The sequence below is a fragment of the Protopterus annectens genome, chromosome 9.part0 (assembly GCF_019279795.1).
Source record: "Protopterus annectens isolate FY-2018-M chromosome 9.part0, PAN1.0, whole genome shotgun sequence".
NCBI classification, from domain to species: Eukaryota; Metazoa; Chordata; order Ceratodontiformes; family Protopteridae; genus Protopterus; species Protopterus annectens.
Window position 1 is genome coordinate 889,867,388 of NC_056743.1, and position 22,723 is coordinate 889,890,110.

Here is a 22,723-nt window from a genome sequence, read left to right on the forward strand (position 1 = left end):
AGATTTTTCAAGGATGCTGTTGGTCATAGGGTGAAATTGGATGCCTTTGCCCCGGCAGGAGCTCTCCAGGCCCCTCTGCCATCCATGCTGGAGCTTCCTCAAGGACTTCCAGCATGTGGAGGTCTGCCTGACCCTACTCACCCAGGCAGGAGCTCTCCAGGCCCCACCACTATCTGCCTGTTGCTCCCTTAAGGACTTCCATCATGGGGGGGCTTTACCTGACCCCGCTCACCCAGGAAGGAGCTCTCCAGGCCCCACTGCTGTCCGCTCTAGTGCTCTCTTAATGACTCCTGTTGATGTGGAGCTCTGCCTGACCCCCTTCACCCAGGCAGGAGCTTGCCCAGCCCTGCCACTATCTTTCTCTATCTCCCTTCCAGACTTCCATCCCAGAGGGGGCATGATCAGTACCCCCTCACCCAGGAGACAGCTGTCCTGTACCAGTCACTTTCCATTTCTCTCTCCCTTCCAGACTTCCATCGGGACTGACCCCCACTGGAGTTCCACTTCTACCCAGGAGTGAGAGCTCTTTTCCAGGATTACATATCTACTAACTGCTGCCAAATCATACAGTGTCATGTGTGCTCTTGGAGCATCTCAGGGGATCTTCCCAGCCTCATGGAACTCTGTCAGATCACAAAGCCTCAAACAGTCCCTCATCCAGACTTCCATGACACTGGTTCTCCACTTTGCCTTGCACCTAGGGCTTTCAAACTCACAGGGGAGATGACCCTGGGTCCCCCCATCTCTGCACTTTTTGCGGCACACCTCAGTCTCTCACCCCCACGGTGCCAGGTGCCAATGAATGTGCATCACTTCAAGCCTCATGGCATGTGGCCTCTTGCCTCCTGGGTGGTGCTTTTCACAGAGTGGCATCCCAACAGTGCCTGGTGAAGGATGGGAGACCAACCTGCCTGCCCCAGTGCAAGATGACATGGCTGCCTTATCTCCACTCCCATGGGGGCTGGGAGAATGGGATTGTAGACCTGGCTTCCCGGGGCGGCCCTCAAGTGTCCCAGTTTAGGTCCTGTAACAAAATCGTCACCTTGACTTAGCCATCCTGCAGGAAGGTTTGTCCCAAACTAATAACTGGAGCCAAAATCATGGACTAAAACTAAATTCCAAAACAATGCATTATTGTATCCTTTGGACATCCATCTATGCTGGGATAATACTATATTAACAATACACCCCTAAGAGTTGATGCAGCTGTTTGGGATTTGGAATCTTTATGTGGTAAGTGACCTAATTTTAGACCAACATGTGTCCACTGTCCTTCTATTGCACAGCTTATAAACAATGTGCTTGTATCTAAATCTAGAGATGTTATTGTCCCCTTTATTCAGCCCTCATTAGGCCAATCATTGAATATAATGCCCCCTTTGGCATGTATCTGTCCAGGCACATGCAACAACTGGAACACTCAAAGAGATGCTACACTAAAAAGATGCAAGACTTAAACATTATGTCATGCATGTACTAAGTCAAAGACCTATCACCATATTCAGTTTATTATATACTGCTAAGAGGCAGCCTGTATCTAGCATACGAGGCATCCTCTGTCCCAATAGTGATGGATTTACTTCACATCAGCAAGTCAAATGGCATCAGAAATACTTAGTCTAGGGATATAAATCTCTTCTTCAACATCAACAGAATGGTTTGGAGGGACAGGTGTATCTTGCAAAGGATACCGCTTCTCTGAAACGGACTTCCCATCCACAAAGAACAAAGTTTATCCCTGTCCATATTCAAGTGCAACTTGGATCTAAGCATGGGAAACAGAAAATGTACCCTAGAACTTTTCCTTGTACTACTAATGAACAGAGGCAGCTCCTAAATGCTTTATACCATGCATGGGTCCCCTCAAATTATCTATGCTATGATCCCAGTTATTCTCATTAGGGGTAATATATAATTATTGACCATGGGATTGGTAAGACTAATCTAACACCAAATAGAATCGGATAATTTGAGCACCTAAAGGGAAAATGACTATGCTTAAAGTGGCCCGCAAGGGCAGTTAGCCTAGTATTTACCTATGAACCTATAAGAAGGTCTTTGCAAGACTGTTTGTGAATGAATTGTCATTTGCTGAACTCTATGATGCAGAAGGATAAAGCTCAGACTACCCCAGATAACCTGAGTTTAATTTATGGCCAGGCAAGGGCAGTTTGGAGCGAGTTGCTATTGCTGGCTCATTCACCCTTGGTGTGGGAATGGTGATTCTGATTATCCTATTACAGCGGTGCAAACTGAAGCCTGCATGGCACTCAAATGACAAGAAATGGGGACATGGGCTTGGATCTCCCAAGCCAGTGATCATAGCCTTTGTAGCTAGTTGGTAGAAGCAAAGACAAACAAGGTGAGGGCACAGGTGACCACATAATGATGTTGGTGCCCATGCCTGCCACCAAGGATAGTGTCAAGACCTAAAAGAAACACCCTCACTACTATGATGCTTCTGAGTGCACAAAATACCCCCATGGCTGCCAGGATTATGGCCTCTCTGGTCAGCTCTCTCTCACATACTGACAGTACTTACCAGATGGAATGACATATTGGAGGAGGCTTGATATTCAGCAGGTACATAAGCAAATAAAATTGGCATCAACGTCAACCTCCTTTTTTCCCCATTTTGTACATGGGATTGGGGTGTCACATCAACAGTGACTAAAATGTAAAAAAACAATTTCAGCTTTATAGAGTGTTAGTGCCTTGATTTGGGATAGTGGTGATGGCAACTCAAGGCTGCTTAGCTAGGTGAATCTAGCCACCCCCTACAATATAGTGTAATAGGTCTCAGGCTTCCATACTTCTTCATATTGGCATTGCAAATCTGAATATGGTCTTCATTTTGAAGAGTATTACGTTACCTCACAATTTTCCATTTTTATGGAAATGGGACTGTTACCTGTCCAAGTCAGTTAACTATGCTTTTCAAAATGTTATAACTGTGTCTACAACTAGTTATCTGAACCTCTAACTAAACAGTAAAGTACCAGTATATAGCTTCACTTCTCAGTAGAGCATACTGCAATATACTTAACATTTAAAGAAGTACCTGGGAAAGAAAAACATACATGGAAATATTCAAGCTAAGGATTGTTACTCTCAGAACTTAGATGCACTGTCTACTAAATTATATAATTTATTTTTCTTCAGTCACTACTGTGATCTGAAAAGTGTCATCCAAAGGCTTATTATAGTCTTTGAACCATATGCCAAAGCAACACTTAGTATATTCTAAACAGCTGATCTGAAATTGTCCTAGCTTACAAAGTATGCAGTACCTGAGAAATAACATGAGTCTGCACAATTCAGATTTAAAACTGAACTCATGGTCCTGTGATTAGGTAAGTGTTTCTCACTATGTGCTGTACAGTTCTTTTTGGTGTTTGGTGGGTATTAGGGCATGTATTGGGAAATTTGTCAGGTCAATAATCTGCTCAATTTCACTACATTATGACAATCACAAAAACTGAAAAGTATTAAACATTTACCCCCCCACACACACACACACACACACACACACACACACACACACACACACACACACACACACACACACACTTGACATTATAAAATGTGTTTGTTGCTTTCACCTTTCTCATCCACTCTGCACAGAAGTGCATAGTAAAGCCAGTAAAGCCAGTACTGAAAATGCCTTTTGTTGTTACAGTTGTTGAGTTTTGCAGTACAAGTCAAGTAAGGAGTTGAGCGGAGGTGAGGGAATGTGTAGGGGCAGTCAGATAGAAAGGCTAAACAACGCTGGGTTTTATCATAAAAACAATATACTACAGCTGTGGATTCAGTTTTTACTAAGTCACACAAGTTCTCCTTCATCCAAAATTGTGACTGAAAAGTGCTTCACACAGGTGTTACTACTACACAATACATGTATAATGCCTACATTCTATACAGCTGAGCTAACAAAAAGAATATAAGGACAGCTTATTTTTTTATTCAACAACTGTGCCATTATTTCAACATTTTCTAGGTAAAATAGTTTTGCCTAGTCTAAGTTCTTTCTTTAAATATGAGAGATTTTTTATTCTTCAAATAAAATCAAATTATAATTCTACATGCTAATGAGAGGGGGAAAACACAGTATCCAACTGAAAAAAATATACATTCCTGTTTGACCTCTTGCAGTTAATTGATTAAATAGTGGAAGTCTGAACTTACTGGACTTTTGTGGGGCTCTCCTGAGCCAGGGGGTGCAGACGTGTCGAGAATCTCTTTTTCTGTCATTCTGTAATCAATACATTAAAAGCAGAAATGATGAATAACTTACATTTAATCTATCATGTCAAACCTCTAGTGTAGAACTTCAAAAAGAAAGAAAATGCTGTTATTAATAAAATTAAAGCAGCTGATCTTAGAAGAGCAGTGTCAGGGCTCAACACACATAATATGTTCAGTTTTCAGTAGTGTTCTTGCTGTTATGATAATCATTTCAGATCTATTGGTACACAGTAGTGTCTTATTCACATGTATTGCATTATGCATTATTCTTTTTCTGTTTCTGACATAACTGTCAGAAGCAGATCACACTTGGTATATAGTAGCAGTAGTGTAATATAATAGGACTAAAGTCCAAAGAATGAGAGTTACCACCAAAAAAAAGAAAATACTAGAACAGGTCTCACACTTCCATACTTCAGTATAGGCATGGCAAATCTGACTATGGTCTTCATTTTGAGGAGTATTACGTTACCTCACAATTTTCCATTTTTATGGAAATGGCATTGTCACCTGCCCAAGTCAGTTGACTATGCCTCTTAAAATGTTATAACTGTATCTACAACTAAAAAGTAAACTGTTTGGCGTTCGTCAAAAACAACAGAACTAATGAAAACTTTTGATACCATGCCAAACGCTATGCGGTCTTGAGATGCCGATGATACCAAACCAGTTCTTGTCAAAAAAAAACAATGTCTGCAATTCGTATTATATAAAATCCAAGATTTAATGTAAAACCAGAAACAGTAAATACCAGTATATAGGTTCACTTCTCAGTAGAGCATACTGCATTATACTTAACATTTAAAGAAGTACCCTGAAAAGAAAAACATACATGGAAATATTCAAACTAAAGATTGTTACTCTCAGAACTTAGATGCAGTGTCTACTAAATTATATAACTGATTTTTCTTCAGTCACTACTGTGATCTGAAAAGTGTCATGCAAAGGCTTACTATAGTCTTTGAACCATATGCCAAAGCAACACTCAGTATATTCTAAACAGCTGATCGGAAATTGTCCTAGCTTACAAAGTATGCAGTACCTGAGAAATAACATGAGTCTGCACAATTCAGATTTAAAACTGAACTCATAGACCTGTGATTAGGTAAGTGTTTCTCACTACAGTTCTCTTTGGTGTTTGGTGGGTATTAAGGCATGTATTGGGAAATTTGTCAGGTCAGTAATTTTCTCAATTTCACTACATTATGACAATCATAAAAAAGTACAGTTTTGTACCTACCATAAATGTAGATGTTCGAAGATCCACATTGCTGCAGTCCTTACATATGGGTAGTCCGCTGTCCTCGGTCGGCCCGAATATCAAAGTATTAGGCTGACGTCGGTCAAGGCGCTTAAGACTGACATCAGGACGTCAGGGTACAAATGCGCATGACCGACGTCATATCCTCAGTCTTTTCTTGCCCCAGATGTCAGAAGACCCTAAAAAGAAAGGCCAAAACCAAAAGACAGCAAAAAAACAACCAACCACCCCTGCACTAATCATATGTACAATATATACAATATCCACAATATTCACAACCCAAACCACACAACCGCCTCTAACTACAGAGGGGAAGGAGGGAGGGTAAATTGGACTGCAGCAATGTGGATCTTCGAACATCTACATTTATGGTAGGTACAAAACTGTACTATGTTCTTCATCTCACATTGCTGCAGTCCTTACATATGGGTAGAATCCCAAAGCAGAGGTAAGGGAGGATGGCAAAATTATAAAGCATTAGGAGCTGCCAAAATGCCCTGTAAAACTGCAGTGGCAAAACCAGCCCTAGATTTAGAGTAAAGTGGAAGGTGGTAATGCTTAGAGAAAGTATGCACTGAACTCCAAGTAGCTGCCTCCAAAATATCTTTAGTAGCCACCCCCCTTAAAAAAGCTGTAGAAGTGGCAGTAGCCCTAGTGGAATGAGGCCTAATCCCAGCTGGAATCTCCTTACCATGATGGGAATAACAGAAAGCAATAGAAAAACCAATCCACTTAGAAATAGTTTGTTTTGAAACAGGTTTGCCCTGAGAACCCAAAGCAAATGAAACAAACAACTGCTGAGACTGCCTGAACCCTTTAGTTCTGTTCAAATAATATCGTAACTGCCTGTGTATATCCAAAGTGTGTAAAATCTTTTCCCCTTTATTTTGGGGGTTTGCATAAAAAGTAGGCAAATGAATAGCTTGGTTTAAAGCCACACTAGAAACCACTTTAGGCATAAAGGAAGGATTAGTGCATAAAGATACCCTATCCTTATGGAAAATTAAGAAAGGCTCAACCGCCATAAGGGCCTGTAATTCAGAAACCCTTCTCGCAGAGGTAATGGCCAACAAAAAAGCAGTCTTCCATGATAAATATTTCAACTCGGCAGTAGCTGCAGGCTCAAAAGGTTGTAGAGTGAGTTTCTCCAACACAAAATTGAGATCCCAAGCAGGAGTAGGAGCTCTACGTGGGGGTCTTATATTCTTTGCCCCTCTAAGGAATTGCTTAAACAAAGGATGAGAAAACAATGGTGGGTCACAGTCATAGTGAGCAGAAATTGCTGCAGCATGAACCTTAATAGAGGAGAAGGACAAACCTTTGTCCAGTAACTCAGTAAGGTATTGAAGAGCCACACTTAAATTAGGCTTAGAAACATCAAAGTCCTTTGCTGTACTCCAAAATAAAAATCTCCTCCATTTATCTGCGTACACTTTCCTTGTACTAGGCCTTCTGGCCTCCAAAATAACATTCAAAACTTGCTGTGGAAGCTGAGACCCTCCAGGATTTAAAACAGAATATGCCAGGCTGTTAGATGTAGAGAGTGAAGTTTGACATTGAGTAAATGACTGTTCTCCTGAGACAGCAGGTGAGGAATCGAAGGCAAAGGCCAAGGAGGCTCCCGTACCAGACTTCTCAGTAATGGGTACCAGTGCTGTCGAGGCCAATCTGGAGCTATTAAAATCATGTTTGGCTTGTCCTGTCTGACCTTCAGGAGTACCTTTGGGAGGAGAGGCAGAGGTGGAAAGGCATACACATGAAGATTGCTCCAATTGAATGAAAGAGCATCCACTTTCCAAGCTGTGGGATGAAACCTTTTTGTGCAAAACTTTGTCAGCTGGTAGTTTAGTGGAGAAGCGAACAGATCTATGTCTGGAGTTCCCCATAACACTGTCAATTTCTGAAATACATGAGGATCCAATTTCCACTCGTGGGGATCCATAATTTGTCTGCTCAACACATCTGCTAAGGAGTTCTGTGCTCCTGGCAGAAACCTTGCCTGAATAGTTAGCTGTAAACTGAGAGCAGTCTCCCACAAAATCATTGCTTGTCTGCATAGAGGATAAGAATGCGTTCCCCCTTGCTTGTTGATGTACCACATGACAGTTGTGTTGTCTGTTAGAACCAACACCTGCCCTGGAAGAAGTAAATCCTTGAAAGCTATTAATGCAAACTGGACTGCTAACATCTCCTTCAAGTTGATATGTAAATGTTGAAGTCTGGCAGGCCACGTGTCTTGTACCCATTTTCCATTCAGATGAGCTCCCCAAGCTTTGTCTGAGGCATCTGTCGTTAGAATCTGACTCGCCTCTGGCCGGGTCACAGAGAGTCCCTTGTTTAGGTGACATTCCTGAGCCCACCACAAAAATTCCTTTTGAATGCAAGGTATTATCTGAATGACAGTGTCCATATCTTGGCAGTGCTGTGTCCATACATTTTTGAGATACCATTGTAGCTTCCTCATATGCAGTTTGGCATTGGGAAGTACCAGAATACAAGATGCCATGAACCCCAAGGCTTGAAGGACTGTCCTTGCAGTCAGCCTGGACTGACGAGACAATTGATGGAAGTAAAGAGAAAGATTCTTTTGTTTGTCCGGGGTCAAAAAGGCCATCTGGGATGCTGTATTCAGTCTCACACCCAGAAAGCACATGTCCTGAGAGGGTACTAGACTGGACTTTATTTCGTTCACAGAATACCCCAGGCATCTTAACACTGCTATCACATACTGTAAATGATGAAGAAGTTCGTCCTTTCCTTGGGCCAGAATCAGGCAATCATCCAAATAAGGATAGATTTGTATTCCTCTTAGCCTGAAGAAAGCTATCACTGGAGCCAGAACATTTGTGAACACTCTGGGCGCAGTAGATAAGCCAAAGGGCAATGCAGAGAACTGATAATGAGAAGTCCCAGCCCGAAAACGCAGATACTTCCTGCAACTGAGCCTGATAGGAACATGAAGGTAAGCCTCCTTGAGATCCAGAGTCACCATCCAGTGATCTTTGCCCAGCAGAGGTAAAAGCTGTTGTAACGTCAACATTTTGAACTTGGGAATGTCCAGATATGTGTTGAGGATAGATAAATCCAAAATTGGTCTCCACGTGTTCCCTTTCTTTGGTACTAGGAACAGGTGAGAATAAAATCCTAGGCCCACTTCTGGCAGAGGGACCGGTTGTATGGCCCCTATTTGAAGTAGCAGAGAAATTTGTTTGTGAGCCTCTAGTCTTTGCTGAGGAGGAACGTCCGGCATGCCTTTGAAAGGAGGCAAGGTATGGAAATAAAACTTGTAACCTTGGTGTATGATATCCAATACCCATCTGTCTTGGGTAATCAAATTCCAATTTTCCTTGAAGAGTGCCAACCTTCCTCCCAAAGGTGCTGCCAGGCAAGAAGGATCTGGCAGCTGAAAAGGTAGGTCTTTGGGCCTGTTTACGAAAGGACTGGCCCCTGCCCTCACCCGAAGATTGTGCAGGTGAACTCCCTGTTCTAGGTCTGAAAGAACTCTGAGCTCTGCCCCTACCACGTCTAGATCAACCCCTAGACTGAGAATCATAAGAAGGATACGTCCACCCCTTAGCAGGCCAATTCCTACTAAACTTCGGAGGCTGAACTTGCAAAAAATCTTTAACAGCCTGCATAGACTTAGCCTTGTCTTCCATTTTCTTCAAGACTGACTCCACAGGTGAACCAAACAACACATCAGACTGTAAAGGAGCATCCAAAATCCTTGTCTTAACATGGTCAGATAAATTCTGATCCCTCAGCCAGGCGTGCCTGCGAAGAACTGAACCAGTGGCAGCCACCCTAGACGAGGCCTGTACAGCATCAAAACCACATTGTAAAGAATGCTTACCCACCTGTTCAGAGACATGCACCAAATCTTGTAACTCTTTACACTCAATACCTTCCGCCAGAGCATCCACCTTAGACTTCAATTGAGAAAGAAGATAGTTTTGATATTTCAACATGTGAAACTGGCAATTCAAAGCCCTCATAGCTAAGGTAGAAGATGTATAGACTTTCTTTCCCCATCTATCCAAAGCTCTGGCCTCTTTATCTGGAGGAACCGGATTTTTTACAACAGAGGCCTTGACACCCTTAGGTCCCTGACTAACAGTTTCTGGGTCCGCCCTAGGACTCTTATAAAGATATTTATGAGCCTCAGGCACCCTGTAATACCTATCCGGTTTAACAGGAGCAGGAGGCAAAGAATCAGGATTAAGTGAAGCCTCTGCAAACACATCTTCCACAACATCCAGAACAGGGGTATAGCCAAGGGCCTATGCTGGGGCAAAAGCAAAAATTCCCTAAGCCTTTTCCTGGAATCAGAGAAGTCCTGACCTTCCCACTTAAAATGTTCCCTCATGGAATGAAGAGTCTCTGAAAAAGAAAAATCCTCTGGAGGAGAAGCAGAAGGAGTCAAATCATCTGCATCAGAATCAGAATAAGGAGAGTACTCCTGCAAGTCTTCAGCCGAAGACTCTGAAACATCCGAAGCCTGCTCAAAACTCCCCAACTCTGGCTCCACCCTAGGCCTCTGATCAGGAGGGGGCAAAGAACCTCTAATCAAAGTAATCAAATCTTCTGCCATTTTAAGCATGTGCTTCTTGGGCACAGACCCTGCTGAACTAGGAGTGACACCAACAGAAGCTAAACCTGGCCTGCCTCTGGGAGAAGCCTTGGAAACAGAAGGAGAGGGCCTAACCACCCTAGGAAGGGAGGGGAGTACAGTAACTTGAGAAGCCCCTTCAGCCTGACCTGCCTCCTGAGAGGCCACATCCTGCAATATCAAAGTCTCCCCCTGGGACTCCAGAGAAGCCTCCGTCGGAACCACTGGTTCCACTGACGCCTCTAAATAACCGGCGTCCGGAACGGACGACTCATCTTGCCTGGGTTTAACTGCTTTGTCTTTGCGCTTTTTCGAAGAAGCGGGCGCCGGAGAATACGACGGCATATTATAATTGCACCGCTTCCCGAAGACCAGCCTAGCACAATCTAACCTTCGCTTAATAGTGCGTTTATTGAACCTAGCACAAAAGCGACACCCAACAACGTCATGCTCAGGCCCCAAACAAGGAACACACAAAGAATGATAATCCCTATGCGGTATCTGTTTCCCACAAGAAATACAGTTATTCACTTTTTCTGACATCCGGTAAACCACTGAGGCAAGAAAAAACTAAAATATTCCCCAACGGGGTACTTAGCCAACTTTGATTCGGTCTGAAACTCCGAACTCGAAAAATTTCAGAACGCCGAACGGCACTTGCAACGCTGCTTCTGCATCGGACCATGCGGCAAAAAAGACTGAGGATATGATGTCGGTCATGCGCATTTGTACCCTGACGTCCTGATGTCAGTCTTAAGTGCCTTGACCGACGTCAGCCTAATACTTTGATATTCGGGCCGACCGAGGACAGCGGACTACCCATATGTAAGGACTGCAGCAATGTGAGATGAAGAACATCTGAAACGTATTAAACATTTACCACACACACACACACACACACACACACACACACACACACACACACACACACACACACACACACACACACACACCTGGCAGTGTCATTTCTTAGAAAATGTGTTTGGTGCTTTCACCTTTCTCATCTACTCTGCACAGAAGTACATGGTAAAGCCAGTACTGAAAATGCCTTTTGTTGTTACAGTTGTTGAGTTTTGCAGTACTAGTCGAGGAAGGCATTGAGTGTAGGTGAGGGAATGTGTAGGGGCAATCAGATAGAAAGGCTGAACAACGCTGGGTTTTATCATAAAAACAATATACTTTAGTTGTGGATTCAGTTTTTACTAAGTCACTCAAGTTCTCCTTCATACAAGAGTAAAAACAGAATTGGAGAATGTCAGATGAATAATGAGAGGTAACCATGGAATTATATGATACATTGTGTTTTTGGTAATGTCAGGGACCTGGTTGACAAAATCCATCGGATCTTAGTTTGAAGGGCATCTCTCAACATGGTACATCCATCTTATATCCTTTCCTATAGCTCTTCTAATATCTCAAGTCCTCACAGTTTCTGTGGCATGCCCCATAACCTAAGCATGAAAGAGCACATGCATATCAATTGCCTCTAATTCTTTGCAGTTTCATGCAGCTCTGTGTTTGCCACTTGTAAAGTTTCTAACTTTAATGTTGCTATCTAAGTGTTCATAAGTGGGTCATGAGACAAGACTATCACAATCACTATTTGTTTTACCTGAGATTACAGCAAGACATCCAGAGTCATTGCTAATGCCATGGCTTTAACCCTGTAACACAGTAATGCTGGAGGTAGTATACTGGTATCTAAACCAATACCCAGTCCCAGATGCTGGCAAGTCGGTCCAGCAGATGGACCACCCAGAAGATCCTTAAAAGATCCCTAGCAGGAGCAGGAGAGGAACAAGGTAATGAACCCAGAAACAACATTTAAGCATGGCAGGTCTGGCTCTACTTCATAGTCCAACTGTGAATATGGTGGGCATTGGTCTCTTGTCTATCTCACTGTTGTTCAGCAAGAGGCTAGCATCCAAACCCTCACTGTCAAATTTCTGCAAGGAGGGGCTCTTCCTTAGCATCTGCCCATAAGAGCAAAACCTGAGTGTCGGCTGTCATCTCTCCTTCCTTGTCAGAGCCCCTTGAGGTTCCACAAATAGGTAAACAGTCTATCAATACCCAGTCCAAACCCGTGGGTCCAAATTCTGACCTTAAAATTCAGAAGGATAGCTGCTCACTGATGAAAATTGTATCAGTGTCCACAGGGCCTGTTACTTCTGCTCTTCAGTCTCTGATTTGTCTGCACTACCTTTAGCCTTTTGCTTTTAAGAACCTATTAAGCATGTAGCGGAGGATGAGTGACAAGGAGCACAAGAGTTCAGTTCAGCTGATAGGTCAGACTTCCTTGATGTGAGCTTTTGGCCAATCACTGGCTTCTCTTAACCGATTGCTGGCCAAGAAAAATACACTTTCACAGAGAGTATATAGATCTAGCCTCGGTCCTGGTATCATCCATTCATGTAATGGTTATTTCTTCTCTCCATCCTAGGATGCAAGACAGTTACAAGTTTGGGAATAGAGGATGAGGAAGATGGAGAAGATTGTCTCCATTTTTCTCTGATTCATTTGTCATTCCATACTCTATGGACCCTAAAGTTATTTCTCTGGAAACAGATGGGGAAAACATCCTTCTCCTGTACTACCTCTAATCCCACATACGTTTGCTTAAATGGCTCCCAAGTTCATTTTGAAGGGGTAAAAAAAATTGTTGTTCAACTCCGCTTTACATGAATCTGCACATTCCATGAAATATTGTCCCATGAAATTTTAGATCCCCACTTTCAGGATGAAGCTGCCATTGGAACTTCTTTCTTTTAAACACCTTTCTTGAATTATCACTTGTGACATAGGCAAATTTACATTTAAATAAAATCAAACTGTATTAATATGCTCACGTTTACATTATATTTTACATATATCGCCATATATCATATAACCTAAGCAACATAAAATAAATTATTTGATTCCTGCCCTTTTCTAAAACAAGAAATATATTTATTAAACCATCACTTATGACATAGGCAATCATACATTTATATAAATGAAGACAAACCACACTGACACAATCCTAGCTGCAAGCATTTTACATCACAAACTATACTAACACACTCCCAATTCCAGACATTGTACATCACTTATAAACTACCCAGTCATTTTCAGTCAAACATTACATAACTCATTTAAGTCCCGACTTCTTTTAAACCTCATTCCTCTCTTGTATGTATTGTTCCCACAATTCCCATTTTTCCTATGTAGTTTGAACCTATCCATTTCTAAAGATCTCGTCTCCAGTTGTTTTATCTCGGTTACTATATTCACTACTTCTAGTATAGTTGGTTTAGATTTTGATTTCTATTTTCTAGTAATTGCTTTTTCAGCAGCCACCATAATCAGACACAGCAAGGTCATACCATGTCTATGCAATTCCACTTCTGTAACATAGCTCAGAAAAATCATCTCCTTCATCACACCAATCTGCTCATCCAGCATCTCCGACAGTGCAACCCGCAGGGAATCCTTAAAATCTACCAACTCACCACACTTCCAGAAAACATGTTCCCAGTTCCCTCTTTCTTCCCCATCACACCTCCCATATTTGCTGTCTACCTGAGGAAACATTCTCTGGAGTTTACTTGGGGTATGAAAATACCTATGTAAACATTTCCAAGCAAAGATCCTAAATCGTCTAGATTTTGTTGCACATTTGGGAGACATACATATATGTATATCCCATTGTTTCTTTGTGAATTGCTTATCCAGTCTCTCTTCCCAATCCTTTCTAACCTCCTCTGATTGATTCTTATAGTTATCATGCAATATTTTATATGCTCTACTAATCATTCCTTTTTTAATGGCAACTTCTGTTCGATATTCTACTGAAAACTCTACCACTGCTGGTCTTTCATTTAGGACCCCCTTATTTCTTTGTTTTTGCCTATACTCTGATATCAATCCTTGATAGAGAAGGCAATCTGTAACCTGCAGTCCAAATAAATTCTTCCCATTCTATCATCTTTTCCTCTCTAGTTATTTGCTCCCAATACCTTGATTCCTTTGCCAGTTTTCTCCAATAAATTCCAGCCCCCTCTTGCCTAATGTCTATTTCCCTAATTGCAGTCATCCCTATGGGCAGAATCTCCTTTCTCCATTCCCATGTTAGCTTAGTTCTTAGGATACTTTCTGCTACTTTCTAGATATACTATTCTGTGTGATTATTTTTATTCTCCTTAAAGGCCTACATCCAAAATCCCAGTCTCTCCTTGTTTCTTGAGCTTCCTCCCTGTTTCATCATCATCATCCCTTTCCACTTTGAATTATAGTTTTCTGCGTGTGCTAAGTATATGAGCCTTAACTGTGTACCTCTGAAATACCCCTACAAATTGGGTAATCCCAATCTGCCCTGTTCTACTAGAAGAATCATCTTATCCCACTTGATTCTTGCCTTCTTCCCCTCCCAGATAAAGTCCTTCATTTCTTTATTAATTGCTATCCACAACTTCTCCTCTGGTTGATAAAAATATGGCTGACCTATACGACTAATGAGACTAAAACAATTTAACTGCTTGTATGTTAGTATCCATAACCATATACCTAACTTTCCATTTTCTCAGTTTTTGTATTATCTTTTGTTTAGTCTCTTCTCAAATATCCTTAGCTGCCACACCAGAATCATTTTTAATCCATACTCCTAAATACTGCATTTTATTGTGTCCCCATAAATATGGATATTGCTGAACCAATTCATATGTGGGTACATAATTTACCACTATTGCCATTTGTTTTAGCTTCATTAATTTTGTATCCTGAAAAGATATGAAACTGTCTCAAAATAGTCTACAACATTGTGATGTCTCGTTTTGGCTTTCTCAGGTATAGAATAATATCATCTGTAAAAAGAAGCAGCTTTTCATGACTACCATACCAATTATACCCTTAAATTTCTGAGTTCCTTATTTTCTTACCCAGTGGTTCTAAATATAATGCAAATAACAAAAGGAGAAAGAGGACACACCTGCCTGGTTCCTCTGCTCAAGCAGAAATTATCAGAGAGGACCCCACCCACTTTAATTTTCGCCTTCGATCCCACATATATCATACTAATCAACCTTATAATTTTTTCAGGAAATGCAAATGCTTCCATTGCCTTGCTCATAAAGTCCCAGCTTACTCTGTCAAATGCTTTCTCTGCATCAATACCCACTAACAACAGTAGTATTTTCTTATATTCTGTTTCTCTTTGGATCATCAGTGTTCTGTTAATGCTATCATATGTTTGCCTCCTCTCCACAAAAACCACATTGATCCATATCTATCAATTTTGACATTACCTTTTCAATCTTTTTAGCCATTATAGACATAAACACTGTATAATCATGGTTTAGTATTGAAATGGGTCTATATGAACCTAGTTTTGTTGGATCTTTACCATCTGTAGGTATTATAGCTACCAGTACTTTCTTTCAGGATGTTAGTACTTCTCCACCTTTTAAAATACTATTAAACAAAACCTTTGAGATCCTTATCAGTTTTTCCCTCCTAGCTTCCAAACTTTCACAGGAATACCATCTATTCATTGGGACTTTCTTGCAGAATGGTTATACATCACAATTTTTATTTCATCTACTCCTATCCTAACCGTTAGTAATTGAGCCTCATCTACCTCTAACTTTGGCATATTTAATTCTTCCATACACATTTCCATTTGTATCTTTTCTTGATTTCTATATTTCTTTATACAGACTTTCATAGAATTTTCCAAAATATTTCTAATACCTGTATAGGATCTCGTCTTACCTTCCTTGTTATAGGCTCCCTAAGTTTGGTGACAGCCCATTTCTACTTTCTGTTGCCTGAGTCGTTGTGCTAAAAGTGTTTGTGCTTTAGTGTTATCATCAAAAAACAGTTGCTTAACAGCAACCTTTCTAAATTCATATACATTATCAAGGTAATCTCTTATTTTCTGCTTAGCATTCTGCAGTCGATTCTCTTCTTGTTCTGTGAGATTCCCACTGTTCTGTAATACTTTAACTTCTGTCAGCCCCTGTAAATAATTTTTTTTACTTCTTAACCATATCTCCCTTTCTTTTATTTCCACCCTATTTTTAAACTCCACCTTAATTTTATCCTACTCCCTAGCTATATTTTCATAAGTAATTTCTATCCTCTTGAATACTGTCATTGGAATATCATATACCAAAGAAGCACTGCTTTCTCCATGGTGAAGGGCCTGTATATTTCCACTAATATTGTGAAGCCTGCCACTGTCTTCCATAAAAAGAAGGTACTGATGCATCAGGTTGGCAAATTAAACACCAGACCTTACTTTATCTCCCTAGTCAGTTCATCAAGTCCTACTAACAGGTCTTTGGTTCAGCTGGCCCAGTAAAAGTCCTGATTAATATCCCATGGTCTTCCAGGGGAAAAGGTTAAATCTCTCAGTTTGCCATACTATGGAGAACCAATACTTGGGTCAGATGGATTCTGAAACTAGCTAGTCTGCCTTTGTCTCAACCTCTCCTAAAAAGGTGGTCTGAGAAAATGAATTCTGTTAAAGTCTCGGTCTTTTTTTTTTTTTTTTTTTACTTAAGTGCTGGTGAAGAATGTCACATGCGGGAACAGAGAGATGCATTTTATTTTTATCTCTTTTGATATGTAATAAATTAGGTATGCTTCGATCTACACTGGACTTCAGCAAATTCAGCCTACCTTCACATCAACTGTATGAAGTTTTTTATGCTGAGACTTCTATATAACAGCAAGAGATGTTACGATGCAAACTGGCCTATCAATCTGTCAGAGACTTTGCATGCAGAACATAAATAGTAATTCGTTTTAGCATATCCTGACACATCTACTTCATCAGTTATTGTAGTTCTTTACAATTTTACCTTGTAATTTAAAGTTACAGCTCTGCTGTATATGTCTTTCTGAAGGGTCTATGTCATAAAACTGAAAACGCAAACTCTCGACGCTCACATTAGCAAATAATCAAAAACTCAAAATTGGTATTGTGGGGGGCTGTGCCCCCCACACACCCCGCTAAATATATATTCCTACTCTGAGATCGCACTACAGTGAGGAAAGAGCAGATATTCCAATCTTCACTGTTCTGCGATCCCAAACTACCAATTTTGAGTTTCTGATTATTCGCTCATGTGATCGTTCGAAAGTTTGCGTTTTCATCTTTCTGAAGTAGACCCCTTTCTGAACAGTGTACATATTGCAAAGTTTCATTTTAGTGTTGTTTATTTATTTACCTGCTTGTTTATTAATCAGGTAGCTGGACTGGTCCAAGGACCCTTTTCAGCAAAAATTCTGGCCCAAGGCATACAAAAATAGGAGTGACAATAATATATACAAATATAGTATGGAAAGAATGAAGGACTATAATAAGCAAATTGTAAGAATAAAAATAACAACAACCCAAACCAAGGGTAGTCACTCAAGGAAACTAATAAAGAAAATCCACCAAATAGCCCTTCCAGAGACCAGTACTTTAGCATGCAAAATGTTTATTTCTGCTTTTGTCCAAAAGGACTTCATCAGAATGTTTCATAGTAAATTAACAACTGCAATTTATACTCAAGATGACCAATCACTGATAAAAATCAATTTGCCAATTAATAAACTAATAATTCTTAAAAACTTTTGTTAAAATTATAAAACAACAAGAAATGATTATTTGTCTGTTTTCAACTTTTAATCTTTTAAAAAACATTTAATATTAACCATTTCATTTAGTCCTGGAAATTTATCAGCTCCAAGTCTAATTTGCCACACGGTCTCACTTTGTTCTAATTTATTTTTATAATTGCCCCCTCTTAGATCAATAGGGACCTGTTCTAAGATAGAAAATATTTTTTTTTTATAATCCTGACAGTGTAAAGAACACAGGGAGATATACACTACTGTTGCATTTATATAAAGTTAGCTGTGTACAATCTAGATATGTTCATTGACAGTCGTAGTATACGTTCTTTTAGAAAGACCATGTGTCTGTTTGGAACACATTGAACATAATATCAAGGTCCCAAGGGCTTCTGAAAATAGACAAATAATCATTTCTTGCTGTTTTATTGTTTTAGCAAAAGTTTTTAAGAATTATTAGTTAATTAATTGGTATTTTTTATCAGTGATTGGTCATCTCGAGTATGCAATTGCATTTTACTGTGAAATATTCTGATGAAGTCTTTTTTGGATGAAAGCAGAAATAAAAGTATTGCACACTAAAGTACTAGTCTCTGGAAGTGCTATTTGGTGGATTTTCTTTATAAGACTAAGAATACAGTGAATTCATATAAGAATTAGTAAAATATTGAGGTGTACACAGGGTAAATACTAGTGAAAAATGGAGGAAGTGAAAGATAGCTTTATACTTCATTGGCACAAGTAACTAGCCGATTTCCAAGGACAGAGTCAGAGAGCTACTAACAATGTATTGCATTGTATTATATAAAATACTCCACCATTTCCTTTTTAAGACATTACACTGAGTTAAAGGAGAACCGCACCCAAAACTGAAAAAAAAACACGTTTTTCAGCATATCGAGCTTTTCTGCATTACCAATGTTTCTATATCAAAGAAAGTGGTTATTATTTTCTAAAGTGTTATAGCACAAAATGGTCTGAATGGGGGCTACCATGGGTAACATGCTTTTATCAATCAATGTCTTCACCTTCCTGATGTAATTTTAGATGGACAGAGAGAAAACTCCCCATCTTTTGCTATGGTTTTCTCTCTCAACAGCTTACAACAGTACCGTAGCTGCCTACTTTTGACTATCAAAATCAATCTGCATTTTTAATTACTTTGCTTCCTTTGATTTTCATAAGTGGCCATCTCAAATATAGCATTTTAAGCAATGTTTGAATGATAGACTTGAACATGTTGCTGAGTTAATTGTTCTTTACAAAGTAACAACTTTAGTTCAATGTTCAAATGTGAGAGATCTGACCCCTGTGATTACAGGTGTTATTTTGGGCTGAGATGATTTGTGCTGCATTCACAGTTTTTAGTACTGCAGCTAGAATTAGAGTTGTTGATGTTAATCAGGTTTAGATTCTTTGATGTTAATCTTCTTTCCCCAACTCATTCATTAGTCTCAAGAAAACACTGTATGCAGTATAAAAATGTTGTAATAAAACAAAAAAAAAAGAAAAAATATAAGATGAAGGATCAGGTGAGAAGGCAAGAAATGTGGAAAATGCATAAAAACAGTTGCAAGTATAGAAAACTTCTCGAAGAACCTCATGTTGATCAGGAACAAATGCAGGAATGGTTAAAGAGAGGCAAATTCAAACCAAGAGATGAAAGGTTAATATTGGGGGCCCAAGATAGTGGGCTACATACATGCTGGTTTACAAAGTCTACTGAATGTGTGGACAAAACAGACAAATGTAGGTTTTGTAAAACCAAATTGGAAACAGTTGCACACCTCATTACTAGTTGTGATATACTAATGGCAGAAGGACTGTATACTGAAAGGCATAATAATGTGGCAAGACTGTTGCACTGGGGATTGTGCAAACATTATGGTACTGAAGTGGCTGAAAGACATTGGAAACATGAGCCACAAAGAAATTTATATCACATGAGATCACCCATTATCAACAGTTCAAAAGACAGATGCCAGAAAACCGGATATAGTGGTACAGAGAGATACAAAGTCATAAAATATCAGGATCTGCAGGCAGAAACGACAGCAATGTGGAAGAAAGATACCTAGACAGTTCCAATAGTAGCAGAAGCAATGGGTGTTATAAAAATAATCTACAATCGTATTTAGATATGTTACCAATACATGTAACTCAGTATGAATTGCAGCAGGAGTCATTACTGGGAACATTGCAGGTGCTGCGAAGAGCATTTCTGACTGACATCAAAGATTGAAACAATACTAATTTTATGAACTTTAATCATACTTTGATTTAGAAATGAGGTCCATTTCAATCATGGTATTAGAAACCCAAAAGATTTGGAGAAATTAAAAAAGGAGCTACCAAGAGTGGCAGAGTAATTAGATTAGGTCACTGATTCAAACTACAGAGCCATTAAGAAAAAACTGTCTCTTAAACAATGGTATTTAAATGTGCCTTATCGGTCACAGACTGCCAGCATCATACCTCAGATAAAGTGTGGCCTGGAGTTTAAACAAAGCAAGGCTTTCAAGCTTAGTTTCAGATGTAAAATAATATCATACTTAAGTTTATCTATTTTCAAATTAGTTATCTTTCCCTTTAATCAAACTTCTGAATACCAGAAAGAAAGACAATATTTTCTTCGTACTCTTCTTATTTTCTAGCAGTATTTGAGTTTTCATTTGTTTCTACACTGCATTTTCTATAAAAGAGCATGTTTCTTCTGGGGTTTTGTTACAGTATTTTTGCATTGCATACAGTGTTTGGTTAGCACAGGTCAGTGAGCTGTGGAAGGAAGATTAAAATCAAAGCCTCTAATTCTAGCTATGATATTAAAATCTGTGAATGTAACACAGTGTCAGCCCAATTAAAACCTATTAATCACAGGGGTCAGGTTTCAAACACCTTAACACTGAACTAAAGTTGTTTATTTGAAAAGAACAATTAACTCTTCAACAAATTCAGGCCTGTCATTTAGACTTTCCTTAAATTGTTGTAGTAGAAAATGGCCCCTAATGAAAATCAAAGAAAGCAAAGTAATTAAAAATACAGATTGATACTGACAGTCAAAAAAAGGCTATTGCACTACTGTTGTAAGCTGTTGACAGAGAAAGCCACTACAACAAAATCATGCCACCCATCCTTTTCACATACCTGTATACATTTGCTCTACATTGTGCCACATGCTGTCAATGAATCTAGACAGGCGTCTGTCTTTTCAACCTACTTCTAGTTTCACCTTCCTTTATTCCATATAATGATTGTTACTAAGCAAATTTGAATCAAGTTTTCCTTTCTCCATTTCCTAAAATAGTTCATGATTTTGAACACATAACTGGAAGTCTGGAGAAGCAACTGGCGTCAGCTTTGGTTCAGGGGCTTTGGACTCCAGCATAAAAGATTCTCCACATAAATGTCCTAAGCTGATAGATATGCTATTTATTCAGCAAGTTCTGGAATACATCTTGAAGCTGGAGCCTCTTTTCATCTGATTGGATAGACACTACTGCAAAATGTGAATGAGCTCTGGGGTGAGTTAACTCCTACAATGGCTGCAGGGAAGCAGTCCTGATGTGCAAGTGGGCCAACAAACATCTCTGATGGCTCCAGTGTACTAATGAACTCACTCTGACTCCAGGAAGCATTCAGCTCATGTATCCTAATTCTGTTTGTCTTACCCTTTGTGATTCCATTTAAATATACTTATCTGTTTTTTTTAGCCATCCATGGTTTAATGGATGTGGAGTAAGGGGTTCAGATTTTTCTGACAAAGACCTTCTCCTTGTAGGGATCTGAACTTCATAACCATTGTACTCTCACATTTTCCCCTTAAACTGATTGGTTTAGTAGACTTGAAGATTGTATTTTGGAAGGATGAAAGATCCTTTTTGTAGTTGCCCCCCCTTCCACCCACTGCATCTTTGTGCGGCTTAAGTTTATGTGTAAATGGACTTTTTTTTCAGAAGGAGTTGATATCACTCAGAATGAATCCTTCATTTTTCAAAGGTTGTGTCAAAGTCATCTGTTGATCTATACATTCATGTCACATTTTTAGAAGCTCAGAAAACTGTAGGGTATTGTCTCCATAATCTGTTAATTCACTGTCAGTTGTGGTTTTACTTTCACAACCTGCATGATTTTAAGAAGCTTGAACAGCTGACAATTTTCTCTACTCCTTTTATATAGTGTGTTCATAGGTGAATACAAGGATAACTGCCCTGAAGGGACATTTTAACCTAGCCAACAACTCAAGGTCAGAATCAAACTAGTACTTTGTGTTTATAAGGTGAAGACCTTAAGCATTATACCAAACCCAGCCCTCCTGTGCTGATCCAGACCTTGTTCAGCTGGCTGACATATTGCATCATTTTGTTTGCCTCCAAGTGGCCAAAGGTGCATTTGTACAAGCACTATATGCTGACCTGTTACTCCACAAGTAAAAGCAGAATGTTGTTTCAGTAAGCATTTCCTCAAAGTAATTTTATTTTACTTTTATTTTACATTTGTTGACCGGGATAGTCTAACTGGATGCATGTCCATTTTCAGTAGAGCCCCGGGGAGATAAGCTCCAAGAAGTTACATTAGTACAACTATTCATGTAAAGGTTATAGGTTTATAGGTTCATAGGTAGGTACTAGGCTATCAGCCCTGGGGCCTATACAAGCCCAGCCAAAAAGGTACCCTGGCTTTTGCCACCCAAGAAAATTATTTTCCTGTGCCACTGTCAAGCAGAGCCACAGAGGTGATCCCTGGGGTGAATTTCCTATTTCCCATCCAATCATCAAGATTTTTCTTGAAGAGTGCTAATGAGGAGCTTTGTTTGATATAGATAGGTAGTTTATTCCAGAGTATGGGAAGTCTCTGGGACAGGAATCTATACCTCCGGCATGTTCTGTTTATTGTGGTGACAAGGCTTAGGTCCCTAGAGTGAGTAGCTCGGAGGGGATTGGGATTTCTTTAAGTGGAGCATTTCCAACAGCTCTGGGTTTGACATAGCTTTGTATGTTAGGCAGAGATCA

The 22,723-nt window shown here is 39.8% G+C and overlaps 1 protein-coding gene across 2 annotated transcripts in view; it reads right to left on the minus strand.

The window, feature by feature from the left end:
• STAC3 (SH3 and cysteine rich domain 3) overlaps positions 1–22,723 on the minus strand; it is a 385,666-nt gene that overhangs the window by 221,743 nt on the left and 141,200 nt on the right. The window contains exon 2 of one of the 2 annotated variants that reach the window (XM_044083623.1): positions 4,186–4,252. The exons of the other annotated variant lie outside the window; for it this stretch is intronic. Within the exon in view, the coding sequence (XP_043939558.1) occupies positions 4,186–4,251 (66 nt within the window). The 5' untranslated portion in view covers position 4,252. The remainder of the gene's footprint in view (positions 1–4,185; positions 4,253–22,723) is intronic. 2 annotated transcript variants of the gene reach the window in all.